This window comes from Adiantum capillus-veneris, chromosome 5, assembly GCF_014529385.1.
Source record: "Adiantum capillus-veneris isolate H3 chromosome 5, ASM1452938v2, whole genome shotgun sequence".
Lineage (NCBI taxonomy): Eukaryota > Viridiplantae > Streptophyta > Polypodiopsida > Polypodiales > Pteridaceae > Adiantum > Adiantum capillus-veneris.
The window spans coordinates 839725-856215 of record NC_140935.1 but is presented as its reverse complement, the minus strand read 5'-3'; the positions used below and the strand labels follow the sequence as shown (position 1 = coordinate 856215).

The 16491-nt window shown below is 42.5% G+C and overlaps 1 protein-coding gene across 1 annotated transcript; it reads left to right on the top strand.

Annotated features, from left to right (window-relative positions):
- The first annotated feature begins 1575 nt into the window (after positions 1-1575).
- On the top strand, positions 1576-16089 carry LOC147456767 (SMAD/FHA domain-containing protein). The gene is made up of 12 exons (XM_086511907.1): positions 1576-2141; positions 10231-10316; positions 10402-10481; positions 10567-10622; positions 12305-12353; positions 12424-12576; positions 12661-12753; positions 12847-12960; positions 13038-13159; positions 13238-13485; positions 14365-15150; positions 15273-16089. Exons 1-12 carry the CDS (start codon positions 1612-1614, stop codon positions 15320-15322), a joined length of 2367 nt encoding a protein of 788 aa, XP_086368033.1. The 5' UTR covers positions 1576-1611; the 3' UTR covers positions 15323-16089.
- Positions 16090-16491: the final 402 nt, after the last annotated feature.

The following is a 16491-nucleotide window of genomic DNA, read 5'->3' as shown; positions in this document are numbered from 1 at the left end:
TCACAGAGCAGGAAGTTATGGACGACCTAAAGGGGCAATATGGAGATGTTATTTTTGAAGCCAAATTAGTGATTATTTTCGAAGCCTTGAGGGCCATATGCTGCTGGCTTGCCACATGGCGATTGTAAAATCCCACATGCGGGTTTTTGGAGCGTGAAGTCGGCCTATATAGGCCATAGCATGACCATGTGTAGGGTAAGTGAAATGGGTTGTTTGGCGCTGCGCAGGTGGCTACTATTACTGGTTTTGGCGCCCGTAGGCGGTGATGACGGTGGCCTGAGGTGGCACCCATGTGTCATCGGCGATCGGCAACTTGATTAGTGATGTTGTTGCAATCTTGACAAGGGGGTTTACAAATGTGATTAAGGATTCAACGACCATTGGTAACTTGCCTAAGATGTTACTAGGGGCTGCATAGCCACATACATGATTGAGGGTGACTGCTTGCAACAAATTGTCAAGGACAATGACTCTATACTAGAAAGGGACTTGTGGCGTTTTGCAAGACTGTCAGGTTATAAAAGGCATAAGAGATTGCTTGCATGGTAGAGCAAGTGTGCACGAGCAGTAACTACAAATGCCTTGAGCATGAAGAAAATTCCTAGGTAATTATTTGAGGCCATGGAAGCAGACTACACCACAAGCAAGAAAAGTACAAGAAACAAAGCCTAGCCCGTGTCAAGCGAAAATGCCATTTCTTATCTAATTATGAAGGGAGCAAGAAACCAATCTAGATTCCTCTAAGAGAGTGCATGTCACCTCCCCTCACCTTTGAATGCCATGAGGGGATCAACGGCCCATATTCAGATCAGGGTCGTTGCTAAATCTTGGACGACGATTTGTACAAGTTTCAAGATTCCGACATTAGTGTGAGAAAAACTAATCTTGAAATGTGAGGCTTAATCTCAGGATGCCCCACCCCCTCACACCCATGACTTGAACCCTCGCCAACATGGGAAAGCCCAACGTCCTAACCATCAAATCCGCGTGCGTACTCTGCTTTAGATGTGGGACTGTGTGGTTATAATTCTAAAAAAACTAATTTTGAGATTTTTAAAAGGAAAAATGACCAAAATACCCCTCTAATTTGTGGAAATTCCCAAAATACCATTGTATCTATTTTGGTTGGATTGTTCAAGATTTTTTAATCTTTATTCCTTTTTGACAATTGAGATCCGTTTTTGCGAGCTTAGTATGTAATTTGTGACAAATACCTAGCATAAAAAGGCAATTATGTCTAAAGATAGTGAAGCAATTCATCTCCAAAGCCTACATAATCAACTCAAATTCTGGATTTAGCATCTTATATTGATAAGCAATGAGTCTTTTTATGAAAAGCTACCTATTTTTTAATCTTTGGAGAAATTTAATTTCACAACCAGGGGTATTTTGAGAATTTTGGAAAATTTGAAGGGCATTTTGGGAATTTATGACAAAGGGGTATTTTGGGAATTTCCACAAATTAGAGGGGTATTTTGGTAATTTTCCCTTTTTTTAATCCCGAAAGTAGTTTTTATAGATCGACGGTAGAGATTTAGCGACGGCTATTTAAGCTTTAAATTTCTAGTATTGAATATTGCTGTGTGTGATGTGAGAGCGTCTGCAGCTTCAATGGAGACTGCCTCCGCCTCGTTCATGCCTCCGCCTCTTATGATGTCGCCAGAAGCGTTAGTTCCGCAGGAGGATCCTTTATCGGCCTTCAACTGTGCAAGAAGCGACGACCCACATGCCCAATCTGAGACTCAGAATACTCAAATGGACCAGGACAAGACTTCCCAGTTGCGCGAGTCTGCTGCTCCAGTGGAGCGTTCTAAAGATTCTTCGATGCCGCCACCTCCTCCAATGCCCCAGGAAGTATCAGCAGGGCAGGCTAAATTGGTGGACCCTTCCGGTGCTGCAAGCAGTGATGGCGCACAGACTCCATCTGTGACCCAAAGTACACAGTTTAGTTGGCTGTCAAGAGAAGCAGGGAAAGACATATCACAAATAAGCAGTGAGAAGGAAAGAAGATACAATGGTGCCTGGATGCAGTCAAGTTTTAATAACAGCATTTATTCCATCCCATCCTGGAGTGCAGCTCCTGCCTTTCCTTTTGTATTGGAGGTCATCAAGGATGGAGCGCTTGTTGACACACTTGAAGTGTAAGCTTGCACTCCCAGTTTCATATCAATCCTAATTAGTGTTGGTCTATTTTTCTCAACTATACCTCTTTGAACTACAGTGGACTGTCACCACACCAAGCTTATCTTGCTTATTGAATGTGTTATGTAATATTCTGATCCCACATGTTTAAAATTAAAAGTAATAAACGCTCCTGTGGGTGTTAATGAGCTACCCTAGTTTGCGGTAAGAGTCTTCTGGCCCTCCTAGCTCATGTCCAACCAAAGGTCCAAAGGTCGCTTATCAACTCCCAAAGTGCATGCAAGCCATCAACCATGCCTATTAAGTGGCTCACCAAATAGCCACTCTATTTCTTGTAAATGTGACAATTACTCGTATGAAAGGCGGTCACTGCACTCAGAACAATTTGCAATTTCACATCTTGAAAATGGGAAAATAAGAGAACGGTACTTTTAACGTCATGATATGAGGTTGCTTCGTGGAGGGATGACTTGGTCTTCAAACTAGCACCTTTTTGTGGTATTTCTTCATTAAGTTGCTGTGCTTCAAAATGCTTCACAAGGTTTCACCTAGAAATGACTGCTCTTTATAGTACAGAGGTCAGATTGCGAGATACACAGACAATTTTGATGTATCTATGACTTTGCCATTTGTAAGTAGAAAGGGCAAAAGACCTTTCAGAAGGCCACCGACACTCCCAGATTGAGGTCAACTACATTGTGGAAAACCAAACTAGAAATTTTGTGCTTAAAATGTTTATCCTTGTCTTGAAATTGTCGAAGAAAATCAGGGGGAAAGTCTGTTAAAGTTAATACATCTCAAGTGAATGCCCGATGTGATCGGTGAGCCTTCCGTTCTTAATGAGAGAATGCTATGATCACAAACAAAGTGAATGGCACTGTGCGTGCAAGTGTATGAGTCTGAGAGAGAGAAGAGAGATACGACATCAGGGACGTAAAACCCTCCTCTGAAGGCCCCACTCTCGTTGGCGAGAGTGGTCTACTTATGATTGCACAAACTGGTACAAACGGTATGCATGAGACTGATGCAAGTCTAGGCTATGTCGGTGATGACGATGGGGATGACGACACCGACCTAAGGGCTGAAATCTGCAATCTTTTATCTGCTGTCCAAAAACGCTAGGGGCTGAAATCTGCAAATCTTCTATCTGCTGAATTCTGACTCTATGTCGATGACGACGGCACCACGACGACGCGCTGAAAACGCAAATGCTGAAATCTGCGTTTTCTGGGCTGAAATTGTAAACCTTGCGGAAACTGATCGTGCGGCGAGGAACTGCTGTGGGAAGATGAGATCTGCGAGGTTCGGGACTTGATCTGCAGGTGCTAACTGCTGAAAACTGAAAACGCTAATGTTCCTTGCTAGGGCTGAAATTTTGCTGCTGTCGCTAGTTGCTCTGCAAAATGCAAAACGCTAGGCTACTCTGAGGTTTTGCTATCGCCGGAATCTGCAAAAGCAAATCGCTGGCTGATCTGGTGATGGAAACGCTAGGTGATGGCTCTGCTCCAAAAACGCTAGGTCTCTTGGGGGGGGTCCTGTTGAGAAGGTGCTTGTTGAGCGTGGAGCTCCTACCGCCTCTTCTGCCAAATAGTGCTAGTCTAGGTTTGCTTAAGCCTTATATACAAACTTACCCTACCTACTTTCCAACAAAAGTCACTTAAAAATAATAAGTGAAAAATGTCAAAAATAGGTAAAATAGGCTAAATGCACTGGAAAATTCCCCTGAATGATTCTGATGGGAATGCTTATGATCATGCTGTGTGCAACCAGAGGATATGTATCTATACTAAGTGACTGGGCATGCACGGTCTACGAATAGACTCACAAAAGTGCCAGATCACTTCTAATCTAGACTGACTGGACTGATTGAACCCTAATCATGCTGTAGCTTGTCCACGGACACATAGGATTGGATGTGTCACGTGACATCTACTGTGGAGTGTTGATGCTGAAAACTAAAAACGTTGATGCTATTCTAGGTTCTATCGGGAAGGAACTGCAAAACGTTGGGCTGCTGTGCTGATCCAAAAACGCTAGGGTTGAATTGGGGTTTTGTTGCAAAAATGCTAGAGGGTCTATGGTCCTGCTGTCGCCAGGTTGGCCTGCAAATGCAAAACGCTAGGGCTGATCTGCAATGGAAGGAAAACGTTGGTGCTTCTTGTTGATGGCTGAAAACGCCGAGTCTTCTTGCCCTGGGGTCCTTGCTTGAGAAGTCTTTTGGAGGGCCTGCTACAAGTAGGTGCCTGTGTTCTCCTTTCCTCTTCAGCCAGAATCCACTAGCGCTAGGTTTCCTTTTATACAAGCTTATGCAATTTTCCCTACCCAGTTTCCCAACAAAAGTCACTCGGGTTGCTGTGCTATCCAAAAACGCTAGGGCTGAATTGGGGTCTTGTTGTAAAAACGCTAGAGGGTCTATGGTCCTGCTATCGCCAGGTTGGCTTGCAAATGCAAAACGCTAGGGCTGATCTGCAATGGAAGGAAAACATTGGCTCTTCTTGTTGATGGCTGAAAATGTTGAGTCTTCTTGCCCGGGGGGGGTTTGCTTGAGAAGTCTTCTGGAGGGCCTGCTGCAAGTAGGTGCCTGTGCTCTCCTTTCCTCTTTTGCCAGAATCCACTAGCGCTAGGTTTCCTTTTATACAAGCTTATGCAATTTGCCCTACCCAGTTTCCCAACAAATGTCACTTAAAAATAATAAGTGAATAATGGCTAAAATAGGGAAAATAGGTCTACACACTATAAAAATGCTCCTGATGGGTTCTGATGAAAATCTGATAATCATGTTGTGTGCAACCAAAGGATATGCATCTATTCTAAGTGCCTAGACATGCGCGGTCTGCGAACAGACTCACAAAAGTGCCAAAACACTTCCTAAGCTAGGCTGACTGAACTGAACTGAACCCTTGTGTCATGAAGTAGCTTGTCCACGTGCACATATGGTTAGATGTGCACGTGACAATAACCCAAGAATAGATGGCACCTCATGCACATGGCACGCAAGCTGTAATTTTTTGCAGGTTTAGAGTTTTGATCCTTTTTTATGCCTAAAGTCCTAGGAGCTTCAGGGAAGCTAGGAACTACTAAACAGGTGTTCTGGAGCATCTGAGAGGCTGAAAACAGTGAATTCAGCGTGCTATATTTTCTTGCCAGATTTGCAAAAGCGCTCTAATTTGCGTGGAAAGTCACCTAGTACATGGGGATTTTGTCTGTGAAGCCTTCTTTTGTCGTTATGTTGCTGAAATTGGGCTAGAGTAGGCAATTTTCAGCCCAATAGAAGTGGGACAACTTGTAGAAGTGTAGATGTTTTCTAAATTGGAATAAAGAAATATCGAAAGGGGTGCCAACCTTTTTAGTTACCAAGTTGTGATTTGTTTTGAAGTGTTCAATTCCAGTCACAGATTTATTTGTGAAGTTTGTGTTGTAAAGTACAGGTAAATTTAATCAATGTATAGGTCAGGTGAAAGTTTACCGCCCTTTAGTGAGACTATTGGCCGGTTTTACCTAACCCCCTTCGTCTTAGTGGTCGACACGTCAGCAATTTGTGACATACCCCCCCCCCCCCCCCCGAAAGAAGAGTAATCGTCCACAATTATATCTTCAAAACTCAACCGAGTTAACTCAAAAATATTGGAGGATCATTCAGTTTTCTCATTCCATATCGGAGCTCTTGATATTCTAGCGTAGCAAGGTTAGCCATCACACCCAGACTGTGCTTATCTTTTACAAGGCTGTCTCGATGCACCAAAGTCGCATACCCAGGCAATCTCACTCAATTTGGAAATATTTAGTGGCTGACATATCGCGATGCAGCACACATGATTATAGATTAGGTCTAGGCCATGGGATGTTCAACGACTCCCTCATCACTCCTGTCACCAGCGTGTGACTACTATCTATCCTTTTTTATGATTTCTTTTTTATTATTTATTTACTTTCACTTTTTGGAAACACCCCTCGGGAAATCTAACTGCCCTGCATTACATAGCTAGTGTGGAACTGTCCAAAGGGAGTCCAGGCCTGAGGGCAAGAGAGCCTAAGGTTGGACAAGACTATGGTTAGCCAAAGTGGGGTCATTGACTAGCCAAAGTGGAATCCTTTGCTACAGAGGCTACATTTCAGTTTTGGGTGTGGCTGCAGTGTACAAAGGGAGTCAGATGACCTAGAAAGATACAATGGCAGCATCTCCTAAAATTTAGGGAACTGCTATTTTGCGACCTGAAAATGTGTTTGCGTCATTACCTCCGGAATGACAAGGGGAACATTTTCTTACTCTGCCGTGAAGTCAACTGGGCAACCGGTTGGGAGATTTTTAGGCGGCAATCCCGAAACGGGAAAATGCTTGTAAATGTGCCAAGTGGCACCTTCTGGTGCACTTTTCTCATGCAACAAGAAGTGGCACTGAATTTAGGAGGAGGAAGGCTCATTTTTCAGTTTTGTCACAGGTTAAGAGCTATGGAGTGCTTGCTTTCCCTCTTATGCACAGTGCGGTGCCAGGAGTGATGCCCTGCACGTTACGCACTGCCCTCTCTCTCCCCTATGGCAGTATGTTATGCCCCACTAGTGGGCTTTTCAATTGACCAATGTACAATTGTGTGGGTTCATGCGCGATTGCCGAGGCAAGAGCCTCTTGCACAGGTATTGGATTAGCTAGCGGCTAATCCCCCGCAGGTACAGGTGATTCAGAGAGGTTTCATGCACGAAATCTTGTCCGATTCAAAGGGCAAGTAGCCCTACAGGTGCGGGAGCTCGAGGACTTGCTACGGATGCGACCGGCACGCGAAACGGAGCCCGAAACAGTAAATTACAGCCTGCTGTGTATTTTTGCAGCTTTAGGGTTTTGTCCCTAAACGGACCCTAATACCCCCAGGAGGTTCGGGGACGCGAGGGGACCGTTGTACAGGTGATCAGGCGCATTTTCAGGGCAGAAAACAGAGAATTCAGCATGCTGCAGATTCTCGCCAGGTTTTGCAAAGTGTCCGTATGCGTGGGGAAAGTCATCCAATGCGTGGGAATACTGACTGTGAAGGGTCCTAGTACAGTTATGTTGCCGAAATCAGGCCATAACAGTTGAAATTCAGCCAAGCTTGTGCGGGGCAGCTTGTAGGGAACCACAGCGTTTATTCCCTCTTTTAAACAATAAAGAAATACCGAAAGGGGCGCCTAAGTTAGGGGCCAATCTGGTGTCGGTCTTCTCATACAGGTGCATTCTAGCAGCCTGTATCCCTTTCCCCTTTGTTGTGTCTTGAAAGAACAGGTAAAGTGGGCGACAAATTAAATGGGTGAAAGCAAGTAAAGTTTAAGTCCAAGGTCTACCACCCTTTTTTAAAAGTACAGGCCGGTTTCAACTCCTCCCGTAAATAACCTAAAAAGGTCCGGGCCATGAGATATACAACCTAATCAATCCCTCATCACCCCCCCTGTAAACAACCTCAAAAGGTCCAGGCCATGAGATATAGAGGCCTATTACAACCAAATGCTCCCCAAAGCGCAGCGTGCGTCGCTTGGAGGTTCCAAGAGTACAACTAAACGCTCCACAGATCTCAACGTGTAATGTTCAAAGGCTCCACAAGCTCCCAGGAAAGCTCGATCCATGAGATATTTAGACATTATTAAGCACACTTTTGCTGTTCAATACTCGTTCTGTCAAAGTCCGAGCCATGTGTCTCTGCACAATTCTTTAGTACCATCGAGAGAGATGCCATAAATGTTGGGAACAAGTCCTAAGAATTTGTTCATGGGGATCGAGGATTCTGAGTGTTTGTTGGCCGATCTTCGTGAGCAAATTCCAAATAAGTTTGTAACCAACTGCAGCATGGTCCATAAGACTTAAGTTCTTGCATAGTAGACACTTGTTTAGACAGTCAATATTCTTGTAGAGGTGATGGCAGTCCAATGGTATAGCGCTCGCATTGGTCCTCCAAGGTTATGAGCTTAAAAAAGGACACTAGAAGGTAAGCATCGAGGAACCTTTGGTTGTAGTCCTCCATGGTTTTCGTGAAAAAAATTTAGGTTACCCCAATCTGCCAGAAGCTATACTTCAAAAAGGGATGTCAGAAGGCTTCGAGCAAAAATATTCTTGAAAGCTTGCAAAGTCCTTGGACCATGTGGCTTGGTAGCTATAGAACTCCTCTAGTGCATTGCATTATCTTTCTGAAAATCCGCAGCTGTAGAGATCTTTGATTCTTTCGTGTAGTTCTTGAGGAGGAACTGCAGGTACTCTATGGAATCTAGAAACGCCATCTTGCTCTATCTGTTCTTGGGAGGACCGGTATACTTTCAGAAAAGCACACGACTGAAGCTCTGATACCACTGTAACGGGAGGGCACCACGTTCCAATTGAAAGAATAGACTAAACGGACTTTAGGCACTTCAAAACAACTGAACTGAAAGAGAGAGAGAATCCACACGAGACATGGAGTGGCGGAGTTCCATTGCCAGACTGCAATGGCCCCAAATTGTGGCGCCCCTTTCAGTATTTCTTTATATTGCTCCCACAAGGTACAACTGGCTGAGTGAGCTCTGCTTCTCCAGACTGTAGAATGCCAGAGAGAGAGAGAGCCAGCTCACTTATTTAAATGCCCTTGGCCTGCCAAAAGCAACTGGTCCAAAAGCTTCAGATCCAAAAGTATGCGCCCAATAGGGCTGTCCGTACAACCTGCCTCGTCAGCAATAATTTCCTAAAGGAAAAATTACCAAAATACCCCTCTAATTTGTGGAAATTCCCAAAATACCCTTCACATTTCAAAAATTCCCAATATACCCCTCATATTTTGTCAAAAATTCCCAAAATGCCCTTCAAATTTTCCAAAATTCCCAAAATACCCATGGTTGTGAGATTAAACTTATCCAAAAATTAAAAAAATTGTAGCTTTTCATAAGAAGACTGATTGTCTATGAATACAAGATACTAAAACTAGAATTTGAGCTGGTTATGTAGGCTTTGGAGATGAATTGCTTCATTATTTTTAGACATGATTGTCTTTTTTTGGGAGGTAATTTGTGACAAATTACATGCTAAGCACTAAAAAACGGATATACATTGTCAAAAAAGAATAAAGATTAAGAAATCGTGAACAATCCAGCTAAAATAGATACAAGGCTATTTTGGGAATTTTTGAAATTTGAGGGGTATATTGGGAATTTCCACAAATTAGAGGGGTATTTTGGTAATTTTCCCTTTCCTAAAATGGGGGTCCTACCGTACAACATGCCTCATCAACCTTTACACAATTTGTTTGCTGGGGACTTTTTAATGGTCTTAGGCCCCTCAGTCGGTGCTTGTTAAGTTGGGCAAGGTTAGGATTTTGATCCTAACCCATTTTGGGTTTTAGGCCCCTCGGCCAGCTTTAGTAAGTTGGTAAGATCTTCTGCTGCTTCTCTTTTGCTAGGTTTAGGCACCCGGCTGGGATCTGCAAGTTGGCTAGGGTTAGTGTCTTCAGTGGTCGACACGTCAGCAGTTTGTGACACGTACTTTCAATGAAATTCTGCTAAGCATGCATGAGCTGCATCCACTCAGCTAACTGGATCGTCAAAATTTTCACCTGTGTATTCGAGAGGATTTTTGCATTGTTATAAAACACTTTGAAGCCGAGCTCATTTTGCTCACATGAGTCAATGCCTTTTTTTTGCTGACACTGCCAACTTCTTGTCACATCTTTCAGAAAGCTCTTTGTGAAATGTTCAGAAGAAAAGTTCTGAATTTACAAGAAAAAAAGAAAGTGTATTCTACCATGCTAGTAAAAAAACGGCCTTTGTAATGTGACACCAACAGCACTGATAAGTTCCAACTAGAATGCTCTCAAAAGAAAAGCGAAGAGCTTGGACTCTATACATCATTCCTTAAACAGGCAAACTGACATAGTTCTTTAGAGACGAAGAGCTGAAGTTTATGTTTGTCATGAATGACTACCTTGAGTTTATTACTTGTATGGTGGATATGGGTCCTTTGTGCGGGCATCTGTGTGTGTGTGGGATGTATATTTGCTGATATTTACATGAATGTATGTATGCACACTGGTGCATGCATGCATATTATTGGTTATAAGAGATTTTCTGTATTTAATGAAAAAGTTTTTTGTTTTAACCTTGCAGCTCGTCAAAAGGTGCTTACATGTTTGGTCGAAGTGATCAGTGCGATTTTATGATGGAGCATCCATCCATCTCTCGTTTCCATGCTGGTAATTTTTTTTTTAGATAATTGTTTTGATGTCTGTTGGTGTACTTTTTAGTGATTATTCTAATCATTTCCATGTAAATATGTAGTTTTGCAGTTCAAAAGGAATGGTGAAGGTTTTGTCTATGATTTGGGAAGCACCCATGGAACCATTATCAATAAGAAACAGGTACAATTGACTAAGTGCACAATGTTTATTCCTTCCATTGAACCTTGGCATTGATTGATGAAATTAATTTTGCTCATGACTTCAGATAGCTGGAAGGACGTTTGTTCCTATTCATGTTGGTGATCTGTTTAAACTTGGTCTGTAAGTGAAAAACCACACCCCTCGACCAAAAATATATTCTGGTGATTTAGATATGACATGCCTGAAGCAACCTGTTACAGTTTCTTTGAAATGAATGTTTGTATGAAGTCATTTAAACATCAAGGGATAGGTGTGTATTTTTGCACTGAGAACTTGTCTATTTTGATATTTCCTAGAAGCATGCTGCGTCAATTAAATAAAAGGTGATGAGTTAAGCTAAGGCAAACCTTACAGGCAAATGCAGTCACTGCCAAAAAGTCATCTTGTAGGTGGACAACTGTTAAATTGTGAAGGACTGTTGGGCTGCAGAAGGTGGAACAGTATATAAAAGCAATCAAAATAAAGGCGAATTGATTCGTTTGTAAAATCTGTTTCACAACAAAGAAAAGAATGTTGGAAAGGCTCAATGCGAGATATGTAAACAGGATGTAGGGTCTTCTCTGTTTAAACCTGTGAAATTGACTGGCACTAGACCTTTTAAGTGCAAACATTGCACATGAGAACATCTACAGGCGACATGAGCCAAGTTCCTTTCGGAAATGGCAACTTCTAGACAAAGCAGCCCACATGGAGGCCTTTGCAAAAAGCATGTTGGAGCTTCTGGTGGGTTAATCGAAGTAGCACTCATGAGAGTTGAAACAAAGTAGAAACTAGATTAGCATTAGGACTTACTTCAAAATCAAGCTCCTTCAGCAATAGTGGAGACGACATCTAGGGCTAGTACAACTAATGTAGTACGCCATAAATTAGGTCAAGATGTAGCCCAAAACTAGTAATATCTCCTGGCTAGCGGCTGCACATGATAGTCACATGACGCACACAAGGCTAACTGCCACCCAGGCTCCATGTAGAGAAGAGATGGTTCATACACCTAAGTTAACCAAGAGATATTACATGGAACAAAGCCCATAATCCCAAACAACTCTCCCCTTGGGGTTTGGACTACGACACTGAAAACACCCAAGAAAACACACTCTAATCCAAGAGCAAGTTGACACCTCCGATCCGGGAGACTGGCATAACTCCAGTCTAGGAGACAAAGAGAACATCTCCAATACATGAGACAAAAGAGAACAATGTAGTCAAAACAGGGACCAAGCTCTCCAAGGTTGTCCCAAACATGGATCCACTGCTAGTTTGAAAACAAAATCATCTCTTTAGAAAATGCCACTGGTCATAGAAACAGCTGTTGTCCTTTTATAGCTCTTCTTGTGCCGATGCTTTTAGTTTGCTGCTGCTGCCGCTGCTACTGCCCTTGATCTTGGATTAAAATTAATATTTGAGATACCAAATTGTCCTACACTCGAAGCATGGCTTGCCAGTTTTACTGAACACATAAGATAAAATGGCTGAGATGTCATTTCAAACTCCAATTGGTCAAATGTTTCCAAAACATTTGGAAAATATTTCAAGCACGTTTGAAACAGACTGTTAAATATCATCAACCAATCGATAAGCTAGACGTGCACCAATGCGAACTCAAAAGATAGATTATCGGATCAGCATTTCATACTTATTCCCATTCTAGATCTCTCAGGAGTCACATCAAACACCAATTTAAAGGTAAGGGTGGCCAGGCTAAGTCGATATTGAGGGGTGCTCGTATTGATGGCCTTAACTACTTTAGTGCATGTTTAGACCGTGGAAAAGGTGCTGAGTCAATAATGATTTGATGCACACAGCTCTTCTCGGCTTTATGTTCTCCAGGGTCCTGCTGAGTTAATGCCAAAGGTACAGTGAACCCGTAATTACTTCTATATTGCAGAATTTTCTCGCTATTTCTTATTGTGCTCTTTTTCAGGAGGGTCCAACCAAACTGGAGAGGCAGATTCTCGGAGAAAATCAAGGTCTCTTTGATACGGCAGAGAGAGATGCATCTCTCTTACGTGCAAAGAGGGAAGCTGAGGGGGCCACTTGGGGAATGACGGAGGATGCAATTGAAGGTGATATGCAGGTTTGTCACAATGGATTAACACTTAGTACACTTTGATTTTAAAGTTGTTAAGAGGCATCACACATCAGACTACTCTGTATGTAGGAGGAGGAGGAAATTACTTGGCAGACATATAAGGGGCAGCTCACCGAGAAGCAGCAGAAAACCCTTGAGAAGATCCACAAGCGAAATGAGAAGGTTCAACAATGCTTACTATTGAAATGCTACAGCCCCTCTTCAGTTTTGGGGATCTTGTAGTTGTTTTCTGAGATGTTTGTGGTTTTTCTTAAGGTTGCAAGTCTGAAGAGAGAAATTGATGCAATTCAAGTCAAGGAGATCCCACAAGGAGGTCTCACACAAGGGCAGCAAACCCAAGTTGCTCGCAATCAACAACGTATAGAGCAGGTAACTGGGCAGAGAGGAATTTTGCATTGTCTAAGTTGTATATCGTTTTCATGGCTGTCAATGACATTCTATGCCAGCTTATGGAGGAGCTAGACAACCTTGAAGAGACTTTAAATCAAAGTATACAAGAAAGCACAGGTGCTCGAGCCAGGAAAGGATCCGGCAGAAAAGGGTCCGAAGATGAAGAAGGAGATTTAAGGTTAAGATTGTGGCTAAACTACGTTCTGCAGTCTGTGTGTTTGGGGGATACATTCAGAAGTGTGTTTGTTTTGGACAGTGATGATGATGATTTTTACGACCGCACAAGCTTTACCAAAAAGTTGAAAGGCAACAAAGGAGGTGAACCTGCACAAATTGTGGAAACGGCGGAGTCCTTGCTTGAAAAGCGGGCTAACGTCCTAATGGAGTTGGAGAGACTGAATCAGTTGCTAGTATTAGAGGGCAAAAAGGATGGTAAAGTCTCAGAGGTGCCAGAGTCTCAGGACCCTTTGGATGCGTTTATGACTACTGTATCAAGCAAGCTTGGTAAGAAGCCTTAAATAGCAAATAGCTTATAATTGCCTCCTGCTACTTGACATGATTGGGTTAATCGTTTTCTGCCAGGAAACTATCTGTTTTAGAGGCTCTCCATTAGGCCCTGTGAAGGTGCTTTTGGGGGACCCTTCAAACATAAAAGGGTTGCCCCATACACCTCACACTATCTTAGGACTATTTCATTAAATGATGTGCATCTTCTAAAAGACCCTCTAGCATAGGAGGGCCCTCTATGACTTGGGTTCCGAGTCATTTTAGCTTCTGACCTTATACAAAAGGTTTCCCTCTTTGTTCTCTTATGTGGGTTTGAGTTCTTTATGGAGAGAAGTACCTTTCTATGGGGTACAATTTCTTTAGAAGGATTCAATATGAAGGATGTATGGGGAAGGCCTCTTTTAGAATTTTGCTGATTGTGAGTTTAAGTTTTCCAACATGATTCTTAATCACAGTTTGGCTCTTTTAGAATTGGTGGTTGTGAGCTTAAGTTTGCCAACAAAATTCCTAACCACCATTTGGCTCTTTCAAAAAGAAAAATGTTACATGGCCCCCTATTTCTAAAATGGATTGCCCCTGTATGTGAGGCCCCTTCCCTTCTCTTCTTGCATTTACACTCCTCCTAGCTTTCATTGAGCCACAATCAATCATCCCCACCATCTCTCGTTTGTGAGTAATTTCAAGCCATGCAGAGCCAGATATCGGGTTGTACAGATTATTTGGCTTTTCAGTTGCTTTTGGTAATTAAGATAGTCTTGTCTATTGATGCAAGCAGCAAGCCTTAATATTCTGTTTTGTTCCTGTACTGGAACTTGTTGCCCTTCACATTCACTGCAATGCTTCCGAGTCTAATGCATCATTTTCTTTTTTTGTCAGAGAGTGATCATGCTTTAAATCTCAGGCAAGAGATTGAAAAGCAGCAAGCTGATTTGAATAGAATCGTGTTCCTTCTCAAAATAGCTGATCCAAGTGGAGAGGCACAAAAGAATTGGAAAGAACCACAGGCTAAAAACTCTGAAGAAGATGCCATGAGGCAGACAAATCAAAAGCTAAGCAAGAAAGAATCTGTCTCCAAGGTGAGGAAGGATGAAAGCAGGGAAACCATTGTAATTGAGAACATCAATAATAGAGAGGCCACTATAGCCCCTGGACAGGTCAGTGAGCAAAAAGACAAGTCAAAACAGGAGGAGGTGAAGGGTCCCCTGTGGCTTGGCCATGCCAGGAAAAATGCTGTTGAGAAGACAACTGCTGTTGATGGCTCTCAAGGAACACCAACGAGCGACAAGGATTTTATAGAGTACAAAGAAAGGCACAAATCGGTTTTAAAGATGAAAGAGCAGGATACCCCATCAGATATACAAGAAGGTGCATGCGGGCTTATATTGCGAAAGCCAAAGGATGTTGCAAAGGTTGTCACACAAGAGGATGGAGATGTTGACAAAAAATTGTGGGAAGGAGCTGCTCTTGCCGCTGCTGACACTGTTGCTCTACTTTTGAGACATCAAAAAGGTTTGGGGGCGTTAATGGATGATGAGATTCACGAAGAATGTACTCCAGTGGAAGAGGTGCCAAATGGGTCTAAGAAGAGGAAGCTTGGCCCTGATAGACCAGAATTCCTGAACAGAGAGGAGGGCAAGTTTCAGGCGTGGGTTCCTCCTGCAGGTAGGAAGGTTTCATTTTATTTGTTACGTCTTTGGTGCTGATTCTTGCTCAAGCTAATGTTTCTGATTATTTTTGTGCTTTGTATTATTTAACCAGTTGTGTGTTTTTTCCCACTTTTTCAGGACAAACAGGGGATGGGAGAACATCACTGAATGAGAAATATGGTTATTGAGTTTTGAAGGAGCCAGTCATACAGTTGCCTTATGTATTTGTCATTCATTGCACATAACATAGTAGGAATGACAATCGCCAGGCTGGATGATGGAACAAGTTGTTTCTAACTTCTGCAATGCAAGCAGCAGATCAGAAGAATGATTGTTCCCTGCTGCTGCAGAAAGGGCAGACATTAAGAACCTGCAAGTGGGATGTCTGAAACAAGTAATTTCTAACTTACATGTTGCAAGTGGCAGGTTAGTCACCAGCTCGATTGTACACAAATGTAGATGTGCAATGTAGTGCATCACCTAGTGACCATGACCCTCACTGGTTTTTATGGACCTACATGGCACCATACTGTTACAGTTGTAGAATACATTAATTAGGTCGGGAATTTTGTACAAATTCAGCTAGTCAGTGCTTGTATATGTAACCCAAGCATTTCGAAGGCTACAAGGTGCAATTGATGTCTTCCCTACATTATGTAGCATGTCCTAGAAAGCGGGCATTTTGTGTAAGTTCAGCTTGGCCTGTATGAGATTTGGTGTATGACGTACAGAGTTATGGTTGCTATAAAAATCTCCCATCTGGTTTATGTAGAAACCATACTCTCTTTGGGCATTGCTCATTGTGCCATCTCCTTGGAAGTGTCTCCTTTGAGAGTAGCACTCACAAGGTGTCTAAGCTGTCTACACTTTGTCTCATCCAAGAATGTTCAATGGTTGTGGTTATGTGCTTTGTATAGAGCTTTTTTTCCTCAAATGTCTGCTATATTTTGAGTCATTTTGGTCTTTTCAAGACAATAATAGATGACATAGCTGACAATTATGTTGCCCCAACACTAACCATTGCTATGTCTCTTTATATTTCAATATGTTAGAACAGAAAAACTTTTGACTGTCCAGATTTGAATCATTATAGAAGCTTTTCTTGGTTTTAATTTTGTACAGGTGAAGTCCAAGCCTACCTAGGCAACAACCATCTCAAACACCCCACGAGCACTCCTTGATCCCAACCATAAGAGTAGAAAATTTCCGAGTTTTTCCCACATACAGCCTTGCACAACGCATAGTTATCCGACTTGGGTAGATAATGTAATAAGAATGTAGAGTCTATCCACAAATTGTTTTAAAGATGGCAGTAGGTTAGTAATGTAGATGGAACTTACCACCAAGATGATCTTGT